We start from the raw sequence: 24,078 nt of genomic DNA on the forward strand, positions 1-24,078 counted from the left end.
ACAATATATTTTGAAATAAAAATCATATAAATCATATAAAAATCAATAAAATCATATTATATTTATATGTATTATTTAATAAAAAGTTATATGTAATATTTATAAAAAGAGATATTTTATTGATATAATATGTTGTTGTGTATATATATATATATATATATATATATATATATATATATATATATATATATATATATATATATATATATATATATATATATAACTGTAACATATATGTACACACACACACACACACACACACACACACACAAATAATGTTATTTACTGTTTGACTATTTCTTTACTATTAAATTAAATATTATCATCCATTAGGAATATTTGTAAATTAAGTTAAGTTATATTACTCAGTAAATTAATTATATTATATAGGAAATGAACATATGTATTATTTTAAATACATTTTTACATAAATAAAAGTATTATTTATGGAGGACGAAACCTGCAAAAATTATTAATAAATACACAAATATATAAATGAGTAAATAAATTAATAAATTCTTGCACAAATGAAATATGCAAATATATAAATAAATGAGTAAATAAAGCCGTGAATTCCTGCATTCTAACTTTCAGTTTAGCATCTTCTTATTCCCCTAACATTCTTGTAGTTTTGTTAAACATTTACCTGCCCGCGCTATTAATTATTTATTTTTGCAGGAATGTATGGATTATACATTTATTTATTTATTATTAGCATTTTTTGTTTTTACAGAAATTTATCGTCCTACATAATTGTTTAGCTACGAACACCAAGTATATATTTTAATGAAATTGTTATTATGTGTTCATTCAACATGTACGGTTTTAATTTATTTTACTTTAATTTTTTATTTTTTTAATAGTTTGCTAATGGTCAACAGGCCAGTACGCGGGCGCGTGTCCGACTCCTCACGTGCTCGCGCTGCGCGTGCACTTGTTGAAAACTTCTCCGCGTGCAATTGCGGAGCACAGACGAGCCACGAAACAGAGTCGAGCGGTAAATCGCGGGCTCCTGCTCCCGTTATCGACCCAGAACGACCGCGAAACATGGACGATTTAGGTAAGCGTGATCTCCTTTAACCTTTGACATCGGAAAATTGTGAAATGGGAAGTTTGACGCGACGCTAGAGCGCTAAAATGTGGCTGAAGACGCGGATGGAGCGCGCTCCTGTTGCCAACGTCATCGCGCGCCGATGCTTGACTGCAGCAACACGCTGAAAAACATACTCTCTGCTGCGGTTTAAACCTGGGTTTATTCGCGTATTTTACTCTGTTTTCTGTAGCTTCTCAATGGGTTGTCGGAGTCAGCCTGATTCATTGTTCACATTGAGGTGAAGTTGGTGTTATTCACGTATTCGTTCGTTTTTTTAACAGTGAAAACTTGTGAAGCTACTTTGGGCACTCAATCTGAAATCGCATTTAAGTAACTTATGACTTCAAAACAACATTAGCACCATTACATTAACTGTGTGTGAACACTATTGTGCTTTGATACTCATTGGCTGCTAATATGATTGAGATTTTGCTAATAATACTTTTCTGGATTCATATTTTTAAGGAGAATGAGCAAATATAAAACCAACTTTACCTCAATGCTCTTCACAGCTGCTCTTGTAACACGAAGATACGTGATTAATATCAGATCCTCACCAGCGCAAACTCACAGTAAGCTCTATATTTACCCCTAAATACAGAAGTTGATGCTAGTTAATATGCTTGTATATAGTTCCTGTCTGCTTGTAACTTCTGAAATGTGTCAACAAAACAGTGAAGTGTCAATTCACAGCCGTCCTCCAAAGTTCACTTACTATCTGCTGAAACTTAAAGTTGAACATGTACAGTTTTCTCACCATCAAGTGGTTCAAAATCTTTTTATGAGTTTCTTTCTTCTTTTAGGAAGATATTTTGAAGAATGCTGAAATTAACCGTTGACTTTCATAGTAGGAAAGACGAATACAATGAACGTCAATGGTTACAGGCGTCCAGCTCTCTTCAAAATATCTTATTTTGAGTTTATTAGAGGGAAGAAATGAGTAAACGATGACACATTTTTCATTTCTGCGTGAATTATCCCTCCATAAACCTAGCTTTTAGTCTTATATTGTGCTTTTGTTTTCATGTCTTTTGTGAAATGCTCAGTAAACATGGTTTCCAATGCCTTTCTGTGTCAACACCAGTCGTTGTTAGCATTTAACTAGTACTGTCTTACTGTTAGGTAGTCAATCCCGTTATCTACAGCTTTTGATGTTGTGGCTTGTTGACTTGTTGCCTGGGGCGACGAGAAAATGAGCCGCACTGCCTAATCTAACTAATCTCAATATTAGTGCCTTGAGGCTGCTGGGTTAAGAGTGACGCGCTGTTTAGTAAAGTTATTTTCGTTTATCTGTGACGACCAGGCATTTGTTTAGACGTTAATGTGGGACCAAGATCAGAAATTCACCAGGACTTTCTTATGTAATGCCAAAAATCACAGTACAGCAATTCTATTGTTACGCATGGGACATTTGCAGTATAAAAAATGTAGAAGACCAGTGATTCTTCAACTTTTTTCACCAAGTACCACCTCAGAAAAAATAGTCCCTCCAAGTGTCACCATAATGACCAGTATTAATGCATATTAATGACGAAAACCTGCTAGAAATGCTCGCTAAGTATTAGGATTTGGTCAAACATGTTAATGAGTAGGGATGGGGATTGTATTATGTCATCAAATGAGTCTTTTCCTAAATATGCCTGACTAGATATTTGGGTTTATATGCTGTAAATGTATGGAATCAGATAAGTCTCAAAAGAAATTCACGCAAAAGACACGATGTACACATGCGTAGCCAAATTCACGTGCGTAAAATATTTATTCATATTCACAAAAAAAATTCACGTGCACAAAATAAAAATAAGTTTTCATAAAATATGTTTCACAAATGCAAAACACCATTTGCAAATTTATAAGAGTGTGCAAAAAGTTTTGAATGTTTAAAACATGTGAGTTCATCCTGAATGAGAATGTGCAAATCCTCTTTCACGTACGACTCCCCCTGGATACGTGTGTGTGTATTTTTGAGACTTTCCTGCCAGAGTCAGGACTACTCGTACCTTTCAGCCAATCAGATGAGAGCTGTATTCAATGAAACCAACTCTACGCTTCTTTTGCGCAGACTGTTCCTCTCCAGCATGGCGAAGGGAGAAAGCAGCAGTCGCACTTTTTTTTGAATTTATTAATTTATTTGACCATATCCTCACTCTTTTAATCCATTTTATCGCAGCTCCGCTCTTCTTATGTATTGTCTCGTAGCCGCATGAGCAAGACGTATCCTGCAGGGTAATGATAAGCATCATTCCGGCCACATGATTACAGCAGCGCCATTGTGGTCCAGTGGTCAGCACGTTAGGTTCTTATACATTTGCAAATGGTGTTTTGCATTTGTGAAACGTATTTTATGAAAATGTATTTTTATTTTGAGCACGTGAATTTTTTTTTTGTGAATATAAATAAACATTTTACGCACGTGAATTTGGTTTTATGCACGTGAATTTGGCTACGCATGTGTACATCGTGTCTTTTGCGTGAAATAGTATTGAGTCTAATCTGTCTCCATATAAATGTTCTTACACTGAATTACATTTTAGTATGTGTTCTGTAAATCATGGTAAAATGTATTATTTTGATCTAAGAATATATTCAACAGTCTGCCATGTAGTGCACAGAACTAATATAACATGCTAGAGCTAAATCACATATGATGCTTTGTCCCATGAATAGACAGCACATGAATGAAGAAATCCACTCATAAATATAAAAAAACTCCAGAGAAAATCAATTCCAGGTGTGCGTTTTGTCATGGTTTCCTATGCTGCACGTGGCTGAGAAGCAGCAAACTGGCTAACACCATACTTCAACCAGATTACACTGTTATATTTTAGAGTAGTAAACAAAATTGGCCATAGGATATGAGTGCCTGTGTGAATGCAAGAGTGTATGGGTGTTTCCCAGTACTGGGTTGCGGCTAGAAGAGCATCTGCTGCGTAAAACAAATGCTGGAATAGTTCATTCCGCTGATATATAAGGGACTAAACCAAGGAGAATGAATGAATAATTGTTAGAGTAGTCTCTCATAGGTCTCTCACAGTGTGGGCTAAAGCATGCATGTCATAGCTAGAGGGAACCTGAAGATGAAAGATATGAGTGAGCTAGATATCAGCTCTGCGGTGTTTGTGCATGTCATTTATCAAAAACATATTGACTCATTTTGCATTCAATCCAGTTACAGATTTCGAATGAAATGCATAAGCCCCCTTAACAGTAAAAGCTGAAGTATGTTTTTTGGCATTAAGTGCATGTGATCTCAATTGCATTAACATATGCAAGCTCAAATTTGTGCATACAATAGGTGCAATCCACAATGCATCAGACTGAAATTCAAGTCAACAGCACCAATACCATTTTTTGGAACCGATCCCCATACCAAAATTCTGAGTATCGACCGATACCCATCTGATCCCAATACTATGGCGTTTTTTGTTTTTTTAACAAAAAAAAAACATAATACAGTTTCTATAATTCTGGTGATAAACTCAAAATAATATACAGGGCTCAAAATTGCGACCATTTTGGTCGCATATGCGCCCGAAAATTAATCTATGCGACCTCATAATATATTTGGGCGCATTAGTGCGACTGCAGATAATGGTTGTAGTGCGACCTGTTTTGATTTTTTTGTAAAAACGTGCTGAATCACTCTTCTCTGCCGCTATATTGGTTCATATTAGCTGTCATTCACTCAAGGTATTCCGCTGTCAGATGACAGGGAAGAAGCTTTTATGACCACAGGAAATGCAAACGGCTGAAGAGTAAAAACTTAAAGCACACAGGTTTGCAAACCCCACCTAAAGTTGAGGCGCAGATGAAAGCGATCATGACACGTCACGTGGTGAATAATGATCCGCCAGCTGAGATCAATCGAGTACGCGCTTCTTGGAGAAGGAGCCCGAATCTCCATGCGTTGCATTCACTGCGTGTTCAGCGCAAATGTCAGCTAAAAGTCAAATCTAATACTGTACATATCGCCAAAGAAGCTCGCCTTTACCAAGTTTACACTGAAACTGCGGCTCATAACAAAGACCGGTATTGGGCCGGTGGTTAGCGCAAGAAACCTGCTCTGCCTGCTCATAAATTGGGTCGGCTGACTCGCCAGCTTTTCCACTAACACAGAAACATGAAGATCAGCTCAGACTGAACATTTAAATTGACACAAACTGAAACCAAAACTTTTAAAGAGTGATAGAAGTGAGACTTTACTTACTTTCTTTTGTCTATTCTTTCTTGAGGTGTATATTATTATTTTTTTATTTATTTACTGATGACTGCTTTGCAGCTTTCATCATTGAATTGAATGATTTATTATAAACTTTTGTTTGTTTTGTAGCAGAAATATTATTTATTAAATTGACATGCATATATAAACAGCAGTGCAAAATAAATATTTCTTACTGCAATGCTTCATTTTTGTTTGATGTAAACTATACAATTATTTTTCATAAAGTAACAGACTTTTTATAGCAGATAACCTACATTCATGCACATTCAAGGCAGTATCATAATGAGAAATGTAATTCATTGTTTCTATTATTGTCATTTTTTATCATCATTAATATTCTATGGCCTGATTATTAGACATTCATTTTGGAATTATTGCACACAAATATCAAAGTCTTCGCAGCATTAGTTAGATAGTTGTTTCTGGTTTTTGTCAGTCCTATTAATGTTGTTTTAAAATACAATAAATCCCTTAAAAAACAATTTGCAGCTGTGCTCATTCATTTTTGGTGGGTGCTCCTAAATTTTTTCTGGTGCTCCTAAAATTTTTTTGGTGCTCCTAAATATTTGAAGTTGGGAGCACCGGTGCTACCAAGTAAAAAAGTTAATTTCGAGCCCTGAATATATCTTCTTTAGTAAAAAAATAACAGACCTATAAGCCTGCTGTATACAAAAGACAGCACAATCTAAATAAAAATACGATGCTTGCTGTAAACTATGGGCTACATTATTTGAGCATTCATTATGACATTAATATGATCTGTTGTGGTCCAGCTTATGTTTCCTTTTTAATATTAAGATTTTTCTTTGAAATCTGTGATAAGCTACCACTTTTGACCCTTATTGTTGGTAAAATAACCAGCCTTACAGCAAAGCCTGATATTCTCCTGCAGGTTTGAAGCAGACTAAACTAAATCATCTGAGGCCAGTTTTACTTAATAAACATTCCTTTGCCTAAACTCGCCGTGAGTGAGAAACAAAGCATTTTTTTGCCAGAAATATTATCTTTTTGAAACAAATTTAGTTTGATATAATTTGTTGGTTATTTTAATGTACTTTTGTTGATCAGTTATCAACAAAATAAACACGAATATTTGAGGTGAAGTTCAAAACAAGGTCTGCTTATATGCTTCAGCGCACAAACTGACAAATAGGTCTGTTAAATAAATAAAATATTAATATAAATAAAATGACAGTGAAATTTTCACAGTTTCAGAGTAGCCTATATTAAACTACATAATTTTCTGTTATTGACAATACATATGCGCCGGGCCGTCAGTTTTAATTATTTTAATCAACTACTTTGACCACGATGAGCCAGGCTTTACAAACTATTCACAGCACTTAAGTATTCCCTTCAGAAGAGTAAACTCAGTTAGAAGGATGAGAGAACAGAACTTATTGTGAAAATAATTTTACAACTCTACAATCAACACTAAATCTGCAGCTGGTTCATCCCTGAAACACGGCAAAAAGCCCTCCGGTATCCGCGAACACTTCTAAAACAGCAGCACAAAGGGGAGAAATCAGTGCGTGGAGCATCTGTCCAATGTATTATTAAGCCTTTTCTAATTTAAAGTTTCAGGTTGGCCTATTTTGTGTGTGAAGAGCAGGTAATTATGGAAGGTAAATCCTGCCAATTTTAAATAAATCAATTAAACATTGGAACTGAAAATGAAAATCAGATTAACAATTTCATTTTAAAACACTGTTCACAAAATATCTGCCAAAATTGAAAACGAAATGAAATTATTTAATTTTAATTTTAATTTTCACTTTGACAACACATCGTCCCTGTCAAATTGATAATTAAAATGAAGATGCCAATTTAACATTTCATTTTCACTGTATTTCCACGTCAAGACTGCCAATATTAAGATAAAAAGCCAAACTGAAAAATAATGCAAACACAATTTTTACAAAGTGTGTTATTAATGTTCACGCTATAATAGTGACACAATTCAATTAAAAATGTAAATTTAAGCTTTCCTTTTATTGACACTTTTTCATTTCAGTTTTTATTTTCGATTTCATTTTCAACTTCAAGCTGTATGCAAAGCCTATGCTAGTCAGTGGGAGGGGCGTATTCAAGTGACGTCGAGTGCTTTCACACAGCAGGAGTCGCGGGCTTCCTCGGTGGGCAGAGAAACTGCAGCAAAAGTGCGGTAGGCCTTGTGATGAAGTCGTATAGTATACTGTAATAGGTCTTGTGACGTTTAACAACTTGTTAGTAATAAAATCTTTGAAAGACAGCTAAACCAGCTCGGTAAAGTTGGTTTACACAACATGTGTATCTGAAAAGTACAACAAAACATATGCTTTAGTCGAGTTCAGACTGCATGATTTTTAAAGTAGTTGTGTCTCAGATGTTTTCACACTGCATGATTATCTAGACTAGCATTTCATTGCTGCTTTGTTTACACTGCAAGTAGGGTTGTAACAATATACCGGTATGACGGTTTACCACGATTTGAACGTGCACGATTATCATACCATGAACAATTGCATATCAACGGTTTTAACCCTTAAAGACCGAGACAGCCGCCCGCGGCTAAAAATAAGTATTGCTCTTAAATGTTTAATAACTTGATCCGCTGATCCGATTCATACAATTCAAAGATTGGCATAAAGAAGAGAATCTCAGCTTTCCAGTGCTGTATCACATAACATTCGCGGACTTTCAGAGGCTCCGGAATCAGTGCGGTTACGTCATCAACATTTGACAACGCTGATTTGACAAAGAAACGCTCGTCACTGTGTCTCCGGACAAATCAGACATGATACATTGATGCATTGTCCCTCCTCCATGCCCAGATTGGTTCAAACTCGCTATATCACAACCAATAAGCATAGGTTTCGCTTTTGTTTGTGGACCAAGCTTTTTGAACAACACGGAATGAGAGAAAGGCTGTACATTTATGCACGGCTAAATAAAACGCAAAAAAAAAAGTTTTGCATGAAATAATTCTCATACTAAGTACTTTTGCATGCACAGCAGCACAGAAACATGACAAAACAGTGACACAGCAAAGACGAACTGCTTTTACTGAGGATTTGCACCATGTTTATTTGGACTTTATATGGACTTTGACACATTATTTATTATTTTCTTATTTTTATTTGTTCATTGTAAGTGGTGTTGTTTATAGTAACTAAAAATATATTATTTGGAAAAAGTCAAATTTGCTTCACTGTTCTATTATTTTGTAACATTTGTAACATACCGTATACCGCGAAACCGTCAAACCGTGGTATTGTTTTAGACGATTATCATACCGTGAAAAATTCACACCGTTACAACCCTAACTGCAAGATGGTTTGGCGACAGGAGGTTTCACACTGCATAACTTTGAAATAGGAAGAATCGCTAACAACTTTGTCCAAACTGCATTTCACAACCAGAAACTCGCGGGAAGTGACAGAAACAACGCGAGGTCACGTAGACCTTTGTTATTAACTACATAATAAGAAAGAAGCCTTTAGTAGGGTAGAAATGTGCTTGTTTTGCTCACCTGGCTTTTGAAGAGAATTGGCTACTTCTGGCAATAGAAACTCCATCTTTCGGGTCAGAATAAACTGAGAAGAAGCCCTTTTAACTTTTCCCCCAACCTCCTGTTGGTCTGCAGGTACCCACAGTAGTGGATGCCGCTCTCACATTGGCTGTAGGTAATCGCTGATGTTGTTTTCAGTCAGAACACATTTTACATGATTTGAATCGACTCAGATGGCGTCTTTACTTCACACTGTGTGTTTGTCACTCACGTGAACGAGCACCGATAGGCCTGTGATTTCAGGCATTTGTCTGCGATTTTTTTTTTTTTAAAACCTGTCGCCGAGCCAAAATCAGGGCTGAAATCATGCAGTCTGAACTCGGCATAAGTCAGTGTTTCTCAACCATGTTCTGGAGGACCACCAAAACTGCATGTTTTGGATGTCTGCTTTGTCTGTCACACCCATTACAGGCCTTTCTGGCTCTGCTGATGATCTGAATCAGGTGTGTTTGATAAAAGAGACATGGAAAATGTGCAGAGCTGGTGGTCCTCCAGGAACGTGGTTGAGAAACACAGTACTAAGTAACGTATTTCAGATTTGCAACAATGTAAACATCGCCTTCTAGTGGATTTGTCACATGAAAACACACTACACAGAGCTATGTATTTTATGTTTTACAAAAGTTGAAGCTGAGATGCATATTTGCAGTGAGCTTGGCCTGAAACTTTTTGTTTTAAAGTGCAGAATATTGTCGAAATCCTTTGCTATACTGAGGTCCAGTTTACACTAATAAGTTTTAGTTTTAAAACGCATAAGTTTTGCTACAGTCACGCCATCCGTCCAAACGCCGGATTTTTTGAGCGTCAAAAACTGAGGATTTTAGAAACTCTGGAGAGGCCGTTATCATTCTGAAACGCTGCTGCTCTGTCTTAGTGTGGATGGGGAAAAACGCAGACATCTGAAAATGAAGGCGGGGCTGCTGACATTCGCTACCTGATTGGGGCTTTTGTGTCATTGTGTATCCTTCCCTTATTCGTCAAGCCTCTATCACATGACTATAACACATGGCTTTAACGCTACCGGAAGACAGCAGACCAGCCTTCACTATAAACAACAACATGGGCATAGAAATGGGAGCGTTGTTTGCACCATTGTCTGTTTTAGGGGCCATTGTGCAGTTATTTATTTGTTACGTTTAGTAACAACTCGACCTCGTCGTCTGTCCACAAAAATACCTCTCTTGCTTTCTTTGCCATCGCGTTTAATGTTCAACCGGCGTCTGTTGACTAACAATAACCAAAAGCCGAGCGAGACGCATGCTTTCTGTTTATACTAGAACGCGCATGCCCAGAGTGCGCGAATGGTCACGTGATATACGTTTTTGGTGGCATAGTGTGGATGGAGATATGTTCAGAAACATTAGGTGAACCGCTAGTGTGGACGCGGATCATTTTTGATCTAAAATGCTGTTTTAAAACTAAAACGCACTAGTGTCAATGGGGCCTGAGATAAAGAACATTAAAACGGTGCACAGTTTTCCTATATTAATGTGTAATGTATAAATATTCCTATATTTACTGTAGTAAACTGTAGTAATTTGTAGTAGTATAATAAATATTACGGTAGTACTGCTGTTTGGATTAGTAGGGCTGGACAGTATGACCTAAAATCAAAACCTTAATTAATAATAATAATAATAATAATTCCTTACATTTATATAGCGCTTTTCTGGGCACTCAAAGTGCTTTACACAATGAGGGGAATCTCCTCATCCACCAGCAGCGCGCAGGATCTACCTGGATGACGCGACGGCAGCCAGTTGATTGGTGGAGAGGGGACAGAGTGATAAAGCCAATTATGATATGGGGAGGGTTAGGAGGCCATGATGGACAGAGGCCAGTGGACAGATTTGGCCAGGATGCCAGGGTTAAACCCCTACTCTTTTTCGAAGGACATCCTGGTATTTTTAACGACCACAGAGAGTCAGGACCTAGGTTTAACGTCTCATCCGAAAGACGGATTTCTTGAATTTAATGAACACTACCTTAATTTTGCATATGAACAATACACTCACTGATGTCAGGGAAAATCTCAAGTGCCCAGTTTGTCCACATGCTGTAATACGTTTTCAAAGGAGAAGTATTAACAGAATTACAACATACAAAACATAATAACCAACATAGGGAAATTACATTGGTGATGAATTAGTTTTGGTTTCTTTTCAAATAATCATTATCAGCGTTAGTCTGGGTAATCTGTAGGTGTTTATTGTCTCATGTTCAGTGTGTTTAACTATAACTGTGTTGGGTCTGGTTTTGCAACTTGAGACTCTTGCATGAGCTAATCGCCATGTGATTCTGAACAGAACAAATTATTTTCATGAAATGACTCAAGATGCTGGGCAGAGCCTCAGTCTTTTAAACACACATGCACCTATTTTTAGCAGTGGATTTGTAGTTTTATCCTGACAGCGCTTTAGTGTCTGTTATCCATGTCCTTTTTTTAAACCGTCTGTTTGCTTGCTGATCACAGGCACCTTTTAAACTGTCTAATGCAGATTGGCATAAATAGGGCGCCTGAAGTGTATTTTCATTCGGAAACAATGTACTTTTTATCTATTGACATTTTCTGTTGGTAATTATTTTTCGGTCATTTAACACAAAGTTTAGTGACTTGGAGGATAGTCTATTTAAAGTTAAAGGAGTCATGTAACTGGTTTTTATTTTATTTTGTACTTATCTCTAACGCCCACTTATAATATTATTAAGTATTCTACATAACCCATCATAATTTATGGGGGTGTCAAAATTAATTGTTTCTTCGGTCCACCGCGATGCAGTCAATAAGGTATCGGTTCAGTAATAATCATAACCGGTTATTATGTACTAACGTCATTTATCTCCTATGCGCTCTGTCGCGAGGGAGGTGAGCGCCGGTATTTACAACACTCAGGCAACTCAGGGCCGGTCCGTGGCATAGGCACCATAGGCATATGCTAAGGGCGCTGTATATCCAGGGGGACGCCAGAAAAGAGCGCGGTTCAGTCGGTTTTGTTTTCGATATTCCTGACACACATTCAGTTATAGACGGCATTAACTCAAAAACCTCTTACCCTAAAAAGATCTCAGGAGTGTTTCCTACAAAAAGACAAAGCTGGTTATGTTTCACAGCTGTCTTTCTTTTTTTTTCCGCTCGATATTACGAGCACTGCTCCGTTTAAGCCCTCGCAATATGTGTTTAGCCGGGAGAGCTCGCGATGAGAGGAGCTCTCAGTAAGGGACCGTGCTTCTTTTTTTCGTTTTTTTTTTCCGTTTTTTCGTTTTTCTGCTCCGCTCAGCGCGAGCTCTCCCTGTTGCAAGGGCTTAAGTGTGCGTGTGTGTGTGTGTGTGTGTATGCATGTGTGCTTGTGCGCGTGTGTGTGTGTGTGTGTGTGCGCTTGTTTATTTGGTGCTGTCTATGTTTGCGTATGTGTTTGAATGAGAGACAGTGTGGTGCTGTGTATCTGTGTGTTTATACAGACAGCTTGTTATAGCCTCCCCCCTAAAATATAACACTGTATATGGAAAGCATCGTCAATGCACCGTGATGCACTGAGATATCGAATTGAACCGAATCGAAGGCATGATAATCGTAACCAAACCGAACCGTGAGACCAGTATAGGTTTACACCTCTAATAATTTAGAAGTAACCCCCTTTAGAATGCATTGTTTAAATAGATGATAGGCTGATTGTAAACCATACCTGTCAACCCTCCTGTTTTGGGTAAAGAGCTAAGAAATAGGTGGCTCAGAGTACATATGTCTGCATTTTGTGTGTAAAACGAATGATATGGGGTGGTACTGCTAACTGCTTACATCCATACGGATGTATGGCAAGGTTTGCACAGTAGCTCAACCCCAAAGAATAGTGACAGACGTGGGAGGCAAAGCTCTTGGGAAGTGAGACATTTTTGGCCCTTTTCCACTGAGCGGTACAGTACGGTCACCTTTATCAGGCTTGTGTTTCCACTGCCAAAAGGGTACCAGTGGTGTGGGGGCATGGTGTACGGCAGAAAGTTTCAGTCAATGTCATTCTCGCTCTAGGAAATGGGAAAGTAAAGCTGTACGGTCATTTACATAAATACTTGTGTATAAATGTTCATTAATAATCTTTCTATGAACATGATTTGATTATAACTGCAGATCAATGCAAAATAGCCTGCTGTAACATCTGCAACTATATAAAATAAATAAAGCAAACATATATGAACACGTACAGACCCTTACAGTCTCCGATATGTTACAGATTACTGAAAAACTACACACAGCAGACATTAAGTCCATATTTGTGTTCAAAAACAACACTAAACATGTAGCGCATCAGTGCAAACATCTCATCTGTGTCATTAATCTTCACCAGCACATGTAACCTATTGTTAGAAAGTAATTCCATCATTCTGAGTTCATAATTGTTCGAAAGGTGATGCTAATAATAGTTAAACATGGCAGTTTGTTCATGTTTTAGGTTGCTGAAAGTTGCTCTTGTTTTTTTTTTGGATTCTCCTTTTTTCGCACTTCGCTCTCACATTTGTCAGTTTCTGAAGGGATTGCATGTCAGAAGCACTTTAATAATCACGCACACATCTTCAGCTCAAGAAGTTTGTTATTTTAAATATATATGCACTCGCACTTTTAGACGGGCTCGTAAAACAGAAACAGGACAAGGCAGATTTTGTTCTTGTTGGCTTTGTGGCTGTTCATCAAGACAACAACAAGGTTTGTTTGAGCTCAGGTCGACCATCGCTCGTTATTATATAATATATGCGTATGTATATGTGTATTATTACAGTGTTATATCTCGGCTGTGTATTTAAAAATGGCAGTTCCTTTGTTTTCATTCTCCTGGCTTGTGCACGCACTAGTGACGTTTCTCTGTAAACCAATAGCGTTCAGCTGATCATCTCACTCCACCTTTTGGTGTCTTTTTGTTGTGCTAGGTACCTTCTGCAGAGGGTACACAAAAAGTGGCATGGTATGGTTCGCTTTTTGGTACCTTTTGACAGTGTAAACGGCCATAAAAGCGCAACAAACCGTACCGTACCACTCAGTGGAAATGGGCTTATAGACAGCCAGACAGCCATTGTCCTCTGGTGGATTTATGAGATTTACATTTAGTCATTTAGCAGACGCTTTTATCCAAAGCGACTTACAAATGAAGACAAGGAAGCAATTTACACCACTATAAGAGCAACAATAAGTGCTGTAGGCAGCTTTCTAGGTGTGTAAGGTCTAAGAAGGAAAGCATTAATCATGCAATTTATTTATTTATTTATTTTTTTATTTAAATTATTCTTTTTTGGGTACAGTTAGTGGTATAGCCAGAGAGGCAATTGCAGATTAGGAAGTGAAGTGGAAACTAAATAGTTGAGTTTTTAGTCGTTTCTTGAAGACAGCAAGTGACTCTGCCGTTCTAATGCAGTTAGGGAGTTCATTCCACCAATTGGGCAGATTGAACGCAAGCGTTCGGGAAAGTGATTTCTTCCCTCTTTGGAATGGAACCATGAGACGACGTTCATTCACAGAACGCAAGTTTCTGGAGGGCGCATAAATCTGCAGAAGTGAGAGCAGATAAGAAGCAAAGCCAGAAGTCGCTTTGTAGGAAAACATCAGAGCTTTGAATTTGATGCGAGCAGCAACTGGCAGCCAGTGCAAATGGATGAGCAGCGGAGTGACATGTGCTCTTTTAGGTTCATTGAAGACCACTCGTGCTGCTGCGTTCTGAAGCAGGTTTGATAGAGTCAGCTGGGAGCCCGGCTAGTAGAGAGTTGCAATAGTCCAGTCTGGAGAGAACAAGAGCTTGAACAAGAAGTTGAGCTGCATGTTCAGATAGGAAGGGTCGGACCTTTCTGATGTTATAGAGTGTGAATCTGCACGATCGAGCAGTTCTAGAAACGTGGTCGGAGAACTCAGTTGGTCATCAATTGTTACTCCAAGGCTTTTCACAATTTTGGATGCAGTAATGGTTGCCCCATCCATCTGGATTGAAAAGTTATGGTGTAGAGTCGGGTTGGCAGAAACTTCAAGCATTTCCGTTTTCGCGAGGTTAGGCTGAAGATGATGATCTTTCATCCAGTGTGAAATGTCTGACAGGCAGGCTGAGATACGAGCCGGAACTGAGGGATCATCAGGATGAAAAGAGAGGTATAGCTGGGTATCATCAGCATAGCAGTGGTAGGAGAAGCCTTGTCTCTGGATGACTGGTCCTAGAGATGACGTGTAGATGGAGAAGAGAAGTGGCCCAAGAACAGAGCCTTGAGGTACCCCAGTGTTTAGATGCTGTAGGTTGGATACCTCTCCCCTCTAAGACACCCTGAATGACCTGTCAGAGAGGTAAGATCTGAACCATTAAATAACAGTGCCTGCAACGCCCAGTGACTCAAGCGTAGATAGCAGGATCTGGTGGTTTACAGTGTCAAAAGCAGCTGATAAATCCAGCAAGATGAAGACTGATGATTTAGATTCTGCTTTAGCCAGTCTGAGATGCGCCACGTATGAGAAATGGTGCCTCAGTAACAAATATAAGAGTGTCGAAAATGTACACGCTGCTCTCTAGTGGATTTGTGAAAATGCAGTCCAGGGTACATGTTTCTCTGTTCTCAGCAATGAAGCCCTGGGCACACATTTTGAACAATACTTTCTTCATTTACATAAGCTAGCATATTTAGGTTTTATATTTAAAGGTTTCTGGCAAACATAAATATCTCTTCACTTGGAAAATTAAATTATTATTCGTTTTTAATTACATTGCATGATGCGACAGTTGCACTAAGCCATATTGTGATAGTTTTTATTTTGTTATATCGGAATCAGTTTAATTGCCAAGTGTGCTTCACACACAAGGAATTTGTTTTGGCTACAGAAGCTTCCAGTGTACATCAAGTGACAACATAAAATAAATATGAAAAAAAAGATGATAAACATTAAACCAGATGCAGTTAGTCAAGAAAGCAGCTCGTCCCTGGTGTAACTGATTGTGTATCATGCATTATATTGTGTATATGCAATTCTAAACACCTCTATCTGATTCCAAAGCTAGTTTTAGTTTGTCCTTGCACAGTTATTATTATTTTTATATATTTATTTAATTATTTGCTGCAGCCTGTGCACCATAAGGCTAAGAGCATGCATAAAACTAAAATGACATTTGCCCATGTTGACCTTCAATGCACTTTCACCTCATCTCATCATGCATGCATCAACCATGTCCTAAATGGCACACAAACAGTAGTCCCTTTATTCTTAGCAGCGGAGCATAGAGCGATGCAGACATTGAGATCGCAGGTGTGAGGCTTTCTTTTTCTTTTTTTGCCAGCCCTTTCTCCTGTAACCATAAGCCTGCATTGTGGGACACAAAGCTTGCAAGAACCTAAAAAACCTGTATGTCAGCGTCTTTTCAGTAATGGTGTATTATGTCTCGAGATCTATTTTATGTTTTTTTGTGTGTAAAAATGTAACCATTCTGACTAATTGCATGGCAAATTACGTTACTGTTCAGGTATTTACTGCTCAATTTATTAATGTTTTTATTGAAGTATGAAATATTTAGGAAAATATTATTGTACTAAAAAAAATTGTTATTCCTGAGATGCAATGGGGAATATTTATTCACAAATCATTCTGTATTTTATAATTTGTTGTTACGTTAATATTTATTTATACTGTTGTATTAATTAGGGCTGCACAATATATCATTTCAGCATCTGCATCACAATGTGCACACCCACAATATAGCCACATCGCAGTATGCACAATGTCAAGTAGGGATTTATGGAGAACAGGCCCCTCAATTTGAAATGCATCTAAATAATTGCAAAGTTTAGTTGTTTATTTTTTGTATTAATTGTTTCTGTATTTATCTAGTTTAATAAAGTTTATGCAGATGCACTATACCACAAAATCACTACAATCTGGTGAAATAGATTTTATATTGCAATAGGGCTGGGCGATACTGTGCGCATTTTCCACCCGCACCTAGTTGAAAAACATACACATTTTCTGAATGCCCCTTTTGCGCTGCGATTCATGCAAGTAGAACTAACCAATATACACATTTCTGTAATGGCAGACTAATTAACTCATACAAACACAGCGCATCTAAACACTGCAGTGCTTTATAGTTTTCTCTATTAACTTAAATCAGAGCTGCAGAAATGATTTGTCCGTTTGTCATCCTCTGAGGAAATTGTTCATGGTCTCGTTATTAAGTAACGAAAGACGCCAGGGGAGCACGACCGCAAAGTCCAAGGTAATCCCTTATTATGATGGGCATATCCCTTATTTTCACATCCCAGTGTTGACAGGTATGCATTCACCACATGATCGCTACCATCAGTGCCAGTATTTGTAACTTTAGGTGGGTTTGCAAACCTGTTTACTTTTCATTGCGTCTTCCTCAGAGCTGTTTGCATTTCCCGCGGTCATTAAAGCTCTCTGTCATCTGACAGCAAAGAGTATTGAGGGATTGACAGCTAATATGAACCAATATAAAATCCATGTGACAGGGAAAAGCGATTTTTATAAAGAATAAAACCGGTTGCACTACAACTTTTATATGCAGTTGCACAAATGCTCCCAAATAAGGTCGCATAGATTAAATATCGGGCACATATGCAACCAAAATGGTCACAATTTCAAGCCCTGTACTTAAAACACTTACATTTTAGTCTGAAATAATTTAATGTGCTTTTAAAAAACCCTTACAATTCCTTAATGTTTTCCCAAAATCAATCCGATTAAGTTCCCTTCCAATTGTTTTTACAAATGTAAGTGAATTAAACATAAAATAATTGCGTTTTGTTATTCAACAATACTCTATAAACTCTCTTGGGTTTTGTTACCAAAAAAACTCAAGGATTGTGTTGATTCAGCTCATTTTAAGTTAGTAGTTTGAACAAGCAGCAGAAATAAATGTTTGTGTGTGTGCAGAAAGAGAGCTTTGCGTTCTGCTGTTCAGTTGTGTGCTTATGATCACCTGGCAACTGCATAAAAACACAAACAGACAGATTTAGACAAACACAAGCAGTGTATTATCGCAGTGTTGAGAGTGTGATGAAATGTAGACAGACTGCACATTAATAGTCATTGTTTAATAATGTAAAATAAAGGTAGACAAAAATGCATATAGGCCTGTCACAATAATCAATAATTGGACTTATCGCACAACACATAAACATGACCTCAGTCCTTTTTGGTGATTTATCCTATAAATAGAAACCAATTCTAGCAACATTTTAGGTGATTGTGCAATATCTTTATCTCTATTGGAGGTGTCAGTATGGTTAAAAATGCTGTAGTATTTACTATAATTTATTAAAGTATATTTTCATGTTGGTGTCTGACAGCTGAAAATAGATCTGCTAGCAGATATCAGATCCTCTGTTACTTTGTACCTCAGACTTTTTTTGTTAATATTTATTATTATTTATTTAGGATATGTGTTTACACAATCTGATTCCAATGCCTCATTATTAAACTGTTAAAATGACTATAATTATCTTTTATCTTCGCCATGATGACAGTAAATAATATTTCACTAGATATTTTTCAAGATACTAGTATTCAGATTAAAGTGTGATTCAAAGGCTTAATTAGGGTAATTAAGTCATTGTATAGCAGCAATTTCTTCTGCAGACAATCCAAAAATATAGTGCTTAAGCGGGCTAATAATATTGATCTCAAAAATATTTAAAACTGCTTTTATTCTAGCTGAAATAAAACAAAGACTGTCTGCAGAAGAAAAAATATAGGAAATACTGTGAAAAATTACTGAATCTGGGAAATTTTTTTATAAAAAAACAAATTAAAAGAAGGACAAATCATTTTGACTTCAACTATATATTGTTTTGAATAATCGTGATTACAGTTATGACCAAAATAATCGTGATTATGATTTTTGTCCCATAATCGAGCAGCCCTAATTACACAACATGCATTTTTATTAGTAATATGTCACAATATTACAGCAATTGAGATCCAAGAAATTCCGGTTTTATTGAGCATAAGGACCACTTTCATACACATTTAATTACATTTTACTGTATATACACGGTACACTAAAAAAGCTGGGTTATTGTAACCTCAGCTGGAGTCAAATGTGTGTGTTTTTTTTTTTTTTTCTCCAATTAAATATAAATTCTAATTCTTATCCCATCTGTTGGGTTTGTACATATTTGAATCAACATTGTTACAACAACCCAGCATTGTAGTTTATTTGCCAGTACACACAGAGTACTTTCTGTTCTTGTGCAGTTGATTTTATAATCGTCCAGTCACCGGGGTTAAATAGTGAGCTTTCAGGTGGTTTTAGTCTAAGCGATGATGATAATGATAGTCTGCATGATTAAGACCAAGAATGTTTAATTTGGTCTGCCATTGTAGATGGCATTTAGCTAAACGGTCTGGTTAGAATCAGAAAGAATTGTGTGTAATTTAGCATTTTCTTTTATGTCTGACCAAAACCAGGTCAGACGCTGACCTAAAACATTTGCTTATCTCTAGGTCCAACCTGCACAATTCTGTTGTTATAAATATATGTGTAAAAACTGTACAAAAACACGCACATCTCTCTTAATTGGGTGCTCAGCCAAATCCGCAAAAACCGCCACCGGCTCGAAACGTTACACGCTCTGTGTCAGCCTTTTTAATTTAATAAATTTGTATTTTTGGAGCCTTGGTGTTGCCGCCTTTGATTTACATTTAATAAATATATGTGTGAAATTGTGGTTAGCTTGCAAAACACCTCATGCATGAATGCTTTAACGCTTTAAACATTGTGCTTGTTGCACGCGTTGAAGTACAACACTGATGTCTGATGATCTGATATCTTCGAGAGTTAAAGGAATCAGAAATGAAAGTTGCTCGTTTACTTCCAAGTTGTTTCTTGGACTTTATATTTTGGGCTGTATGACATTGGACAAAAGCTGACATTGCGATATTTCGTTTTTCTGTGATTTATACATTGCGATATGAATATAATAAAAAAAAAAAAGATAACCTAAATTACTCAACTTGGAAAGATTTCATACATCCACATACATAATAAACAATTTGCATGTGTAATTAGAGTTTAAGGTTGTGCCGATAGACGATTCTATGATCTATCGCCGATGGCCGACAAACTTCACGATGCTGAGGTGGCATCGCAATCCATCGCCCCGCCCCAAATTTATATTGATCTATACCTTATTCGCATGTCATCTTAATAACAACAACGGTCTTTTCATGAGCTGTGTTAAATTTTACATATAGCTGCTGCATGCACGGCTGACAGCATCATGAAGATTAAATGAAGGATTATACAACACCTCTCACGCTTAAATTGTGTAGATTTAGTGGCAAACGCTGTTACCTGCAAACCCTGTTCCACAGACTTTACAGTGAATGGCTTTAGTCATTTTTATAGCAGACTTGAAGCCACTGGAAGTCTTTTATCCACTCTTGACAAAGTGTAAACAGTGGATTAACATTCAGCACATGATCACTAAAGAGATGTGTCATTATTAGTAACTTTAGGTAAATCTGTCAGTGTTGATTTCATTCTCTCATCTTCAGCGCTTCACATTTTCGCGGTTGTAGCTCCTGTCATCTGTCTGATTGAGTAATTGACAGCTGATATTAACCAATCATTCGCGTTCAGTTCTAAAGCATTGGGCCAATAAGAAGAGCACAAAGGCGGGGCAAGCATTGCTGGCTTTTGTACTTCAGCAATTTCACATCACAACTGTTCATCTGTTCCTGAGCACCGAGTTTGGCATTTTTAGGTGCAAAGATGCATCCTGCATAAATGTCTCCTAAATCCGCGCACGTGGTGAGGATTTTGCAGTGAAAACAATGAAAATGTATGCTATAACGACACGGATCACTGTGCCTATTCATGCCAGAGTCCCGCATAAAAAAGTGATTGACAGGTGGTCATTTGTTTGTAACTATTTATTTATGGGTTGGTTAAGGGTAAAGCAAGGACCATGTGGGTCAGGTAGTGAAAACGGTAGGCTACAATTTATTTGATATTTAACAACCACCCCACCCCCCTGCCTACGACGACGATGGCATAGTCAATCGTGATGTTTCACATTAGACATCGTACGATGCCAAATTGGTCAACATCGCCCAACCCTATTAGAGTTGTCACGATACTGGTTATTCATGAAGTTTTAAAAATGTTAATTTCCTGCTAACATTTCAGCGCTGTTGAGCAGTATTACACGGCAGTCTCCTCTTTACATTTACATTACAAAACATTTAGCTCTGTGTTCTGCTCTGTTATAATGACTGTTTACATTTATTTGCCTAACCAGCATTTCATCACAGCACTCTGAAACTATTTCTTTACTCCTCATATCTATAGTGTATTCGTTTTCATCTCATTATTTAATATTTTGTAAAACAAGTTTAGTCAAAACAAAAGAAAGTGTAGGATTTTTTTTACATACAGTGAAAGACTTCTCTTTAGATATCTTGGATATGTGCACTGTTTAATAATTGTGCACAAAACATGTATGCAAATGTGTAACTATAAAAACACATACAGCTGATTTAACTGTTTATAAATCGCACAACTGTGGTATACAGTATTCATAAAAACACTGTAATTGTGACAAAACATTGTGTTTCATATTTACATTCAATGTGGTAAAATATTTTTTGTTGTGTTACTATTTAACTGTTCTTTTTTTGCTCTGACAATGTAGCTGTTTTCTATGGTTCTGTTTACTTTGTTATTTGCACAACTGCACAGTAGTGCCCTGTATAGTGTTATGCAGAAAAAAAAAACATTTACTATATTTATTTATCAAACATTTTGTTTATAATTTGAAATGTTGTGCAACAGTGTTAAGCAGGAAAAAAAACCTTTACTGTATTTATTTATCAAACATTTTGTTTATAATTTGAAATGTTGTGCAACATAGTGTTAAGAAGGTGAAAACCTGTACTGTTTTATTTATCGAAGATTTTGTGCAGCTGTTATTTTGTAAACAGAGACCCCTGTGTTTGAATGATATTTTCCTCAAATGTTTAATAAAGTTTGAATAAAGGCTCTCCAGCAACCATTTATGGGAAAATACCGGATTTATATTTTATACCGTCATTCCTCCTAAAAATACCGGGATATGATATTTTGCCCAGCCCTATGCTCTCGCCACCGGAGCAGTAAAGGCAGACAGCGTTGTCGCCACAGCAGCCAGAGTAAACTTTGACTCTCGCCGTCTCAGGTGTAAACCCAAACACAGTAAGACTGTTTGTAAAGCACACAGCACTGTCTGGTTGTAAAACAAAGCTTCAAATCATTTAAGAGAGAATATTTATACGTTTTGAAAATTGCAGAATTGATTTCTGTAATGATTTTGAATCACAGCTTTAATCTTTTTTTTTTTTTTTTGCTGTCTCCTAAAATGCTCTACAGTAGAAAGAACATAAGTATAAATGGATAAATCTTATCTGTGGTAAAACTACTACTTTAATTCAGACTAACCCTGATAAGATGAATCTGTCTGGAAGAGTTAACATGAGTATGCAAACTTCTGTTGGAGAGTCTTAGTCACATTGCAGAGGCTTCCTTTTCTGGGAAAGAGCGTTTGGTTGTGATGTGTAAACACAAGAGTGTTTAAATGGTGAAACACTCCAACCTCAACACACACATTATGGTGAAATGTGCATGCTCAAACCTTAACATGTTCACTGTAAAAAAGAGACAGTCATAACAACAATCTTTTTACATTACTTTAAATTATTGTAATAAGTTAATCAGGTTACAACTCATTTTTTAGATATACAAGGTTTAAATTAAGATTTTTAGTCATTTGATTTAACTAAATTTAAGACAAGTCTTGGAAAAACATCTACAGTTAAAGACTTATTATTATTATTATTATTATTATTATTATTATTATTATTATTATTATTATTATTATTATTATTAGCCTTACTTTAAAATGTTAAAGGGCCATGAAACCCTCTCGTTTCAGCAGGGTGTTTTCACACCTCTACTTTGAAAAAAGTCACAAAAGTGGGCGTGTCCTGCTCTGTTTAGGGGGTAGTGTCGGAGAAAGAAAAGAGGCATAATGTGGGAGTGTCTATTTGGGCGCGCTGACTTTCAGAGTCAAAACACACACACACACAGGGGACAAAGTGACTGGGTTTACATGGATATCTGTAGTCGAATTATTTGCCAAATTATTAAATGGTGGACTTTAACTGCAGTTTGGCTCTTTCATTCAGGGAATTTATTCATGCCCCTCACGACAAACGAGATATTTGATTCGAGGATCTGCTCTAAGCGTGTATTTTCATGCAATGTTTAATACCGCACGGAGAATGAGAGAAAAAAAACCCTCCGCATTTCCCGGAAACTTGGATGCGGCAGGTAGTGTCAGAAAGCCGCGTGTGTTATTCCGGTCACAAAATGCGGTGAAAATCCTACACGAGGTTAAAGTTTGGCTGTAGTGCTAACATGTTTACACTTAGTGCAATAGTTAACTTAGTTCGATACAAACAAACTGAATAAACAAAGAGCACTGGTCGCTCACTTACCAAATCTGCAGAGACAGGACAATCACCAGCAACTAGAGCCGCGTCTTTATTAAGAGGAGACTACAAGCGAATCCGGATCTCAGCGTTTGCAGATGAAAACAGCTCTCAGGTAAACAATAATCCTCCTTAGACACGTAAGTTATTGTTGTCGAGCGTCGCGTACACTTTTAATCCACACGTGACTCCAGCTGCGCTCTCACAGAGAGAAAATGAAAACAAAACTTAACGGCAGCAAACTATAAAAGCAACACTTCACGCTTGTTTTGCCAACACAACGTGGCTTCTCTGTCGTGTAAACACTGTGACAGTCTTACTCATGCATTAATGCAGCAGGCTGTAAGACGTAAGAAGACTCACTCTGGCACAGACGTCCAGTCTGCACGCTGGAATACACGCTATTATGTCATGGCCGTGACGCAGCTTCAAAAATTCGTTTCAAACCGGAAGTACGAATTTGCTTGAAATAACGCAAAAACAACCAATTTACACTTTTTAGTGTAATATAGGTGTCCTAATAGTGTTTTTAGCAGTGTGGGACACATATACGACTGTCAACAGCTCAAAAAATGTGCTTTGGTGTTTCGTGACCCTTTAAGTCTGTTTCAAATATTTCACAAGTGATGACATTTAACAGAGCAAGGCAACTTTTCAGTTATATTTTACATCTAGAGAAAGTCTTCTTTATTTTAGTTATCTAGAATATA

General features: G+C 37.1%; 1 protein-coding gene across 6 annotated transcripts in view; it reads left to right on the forward strand.

Annotated features, from left to right (window-relative positions):
* Positions 1-936: 936 nt before the first annotated feature.
* The window catches only part of pxna (paxillin a), a 99,226-nt gene continuing 76,084 nt past the window's right edge, over positions 937-24,078 (forward strand). For 3 of the 6 annotated variants that reach the window (XM_073950060.1, XM_073950063.1, XM_073950059.1), the window contains exon 1: positions 937-1,060. Coding sequence is in view for 3 of the 6 variants with exons in the window: in XM_073950059.1 (XP_073806160.1) it covers positions 1,048-1,060 (13 nt within the window). In the remaining 3 variants the exon portion in view is untranslated. Of the gene's footprint in view, positions 1,061-1,173; positions 1,332-1,558; positions 1,666-24,078 lie in introns of those variants that run through there. The other 3 variants (XM_073950062.1, XM_073950064.1, NM_201588.2) reach the window with 3 other exon arrangements.

Source organism: Danio rerio, chromosome 5 (assembly GCF_049306965.1).
Source record: "Danio rerio strain Tuebingen ecotype United States chromosome 5, GRCz12tu, whole genome shotgun sequence".
NCBI classification, from domain to species: domain Eukaryota; kingdom Metazoa; phylum Chordata; class Actinopteri; order Cypriniformes; family Danionidae; genus Danio; species Danio rerio.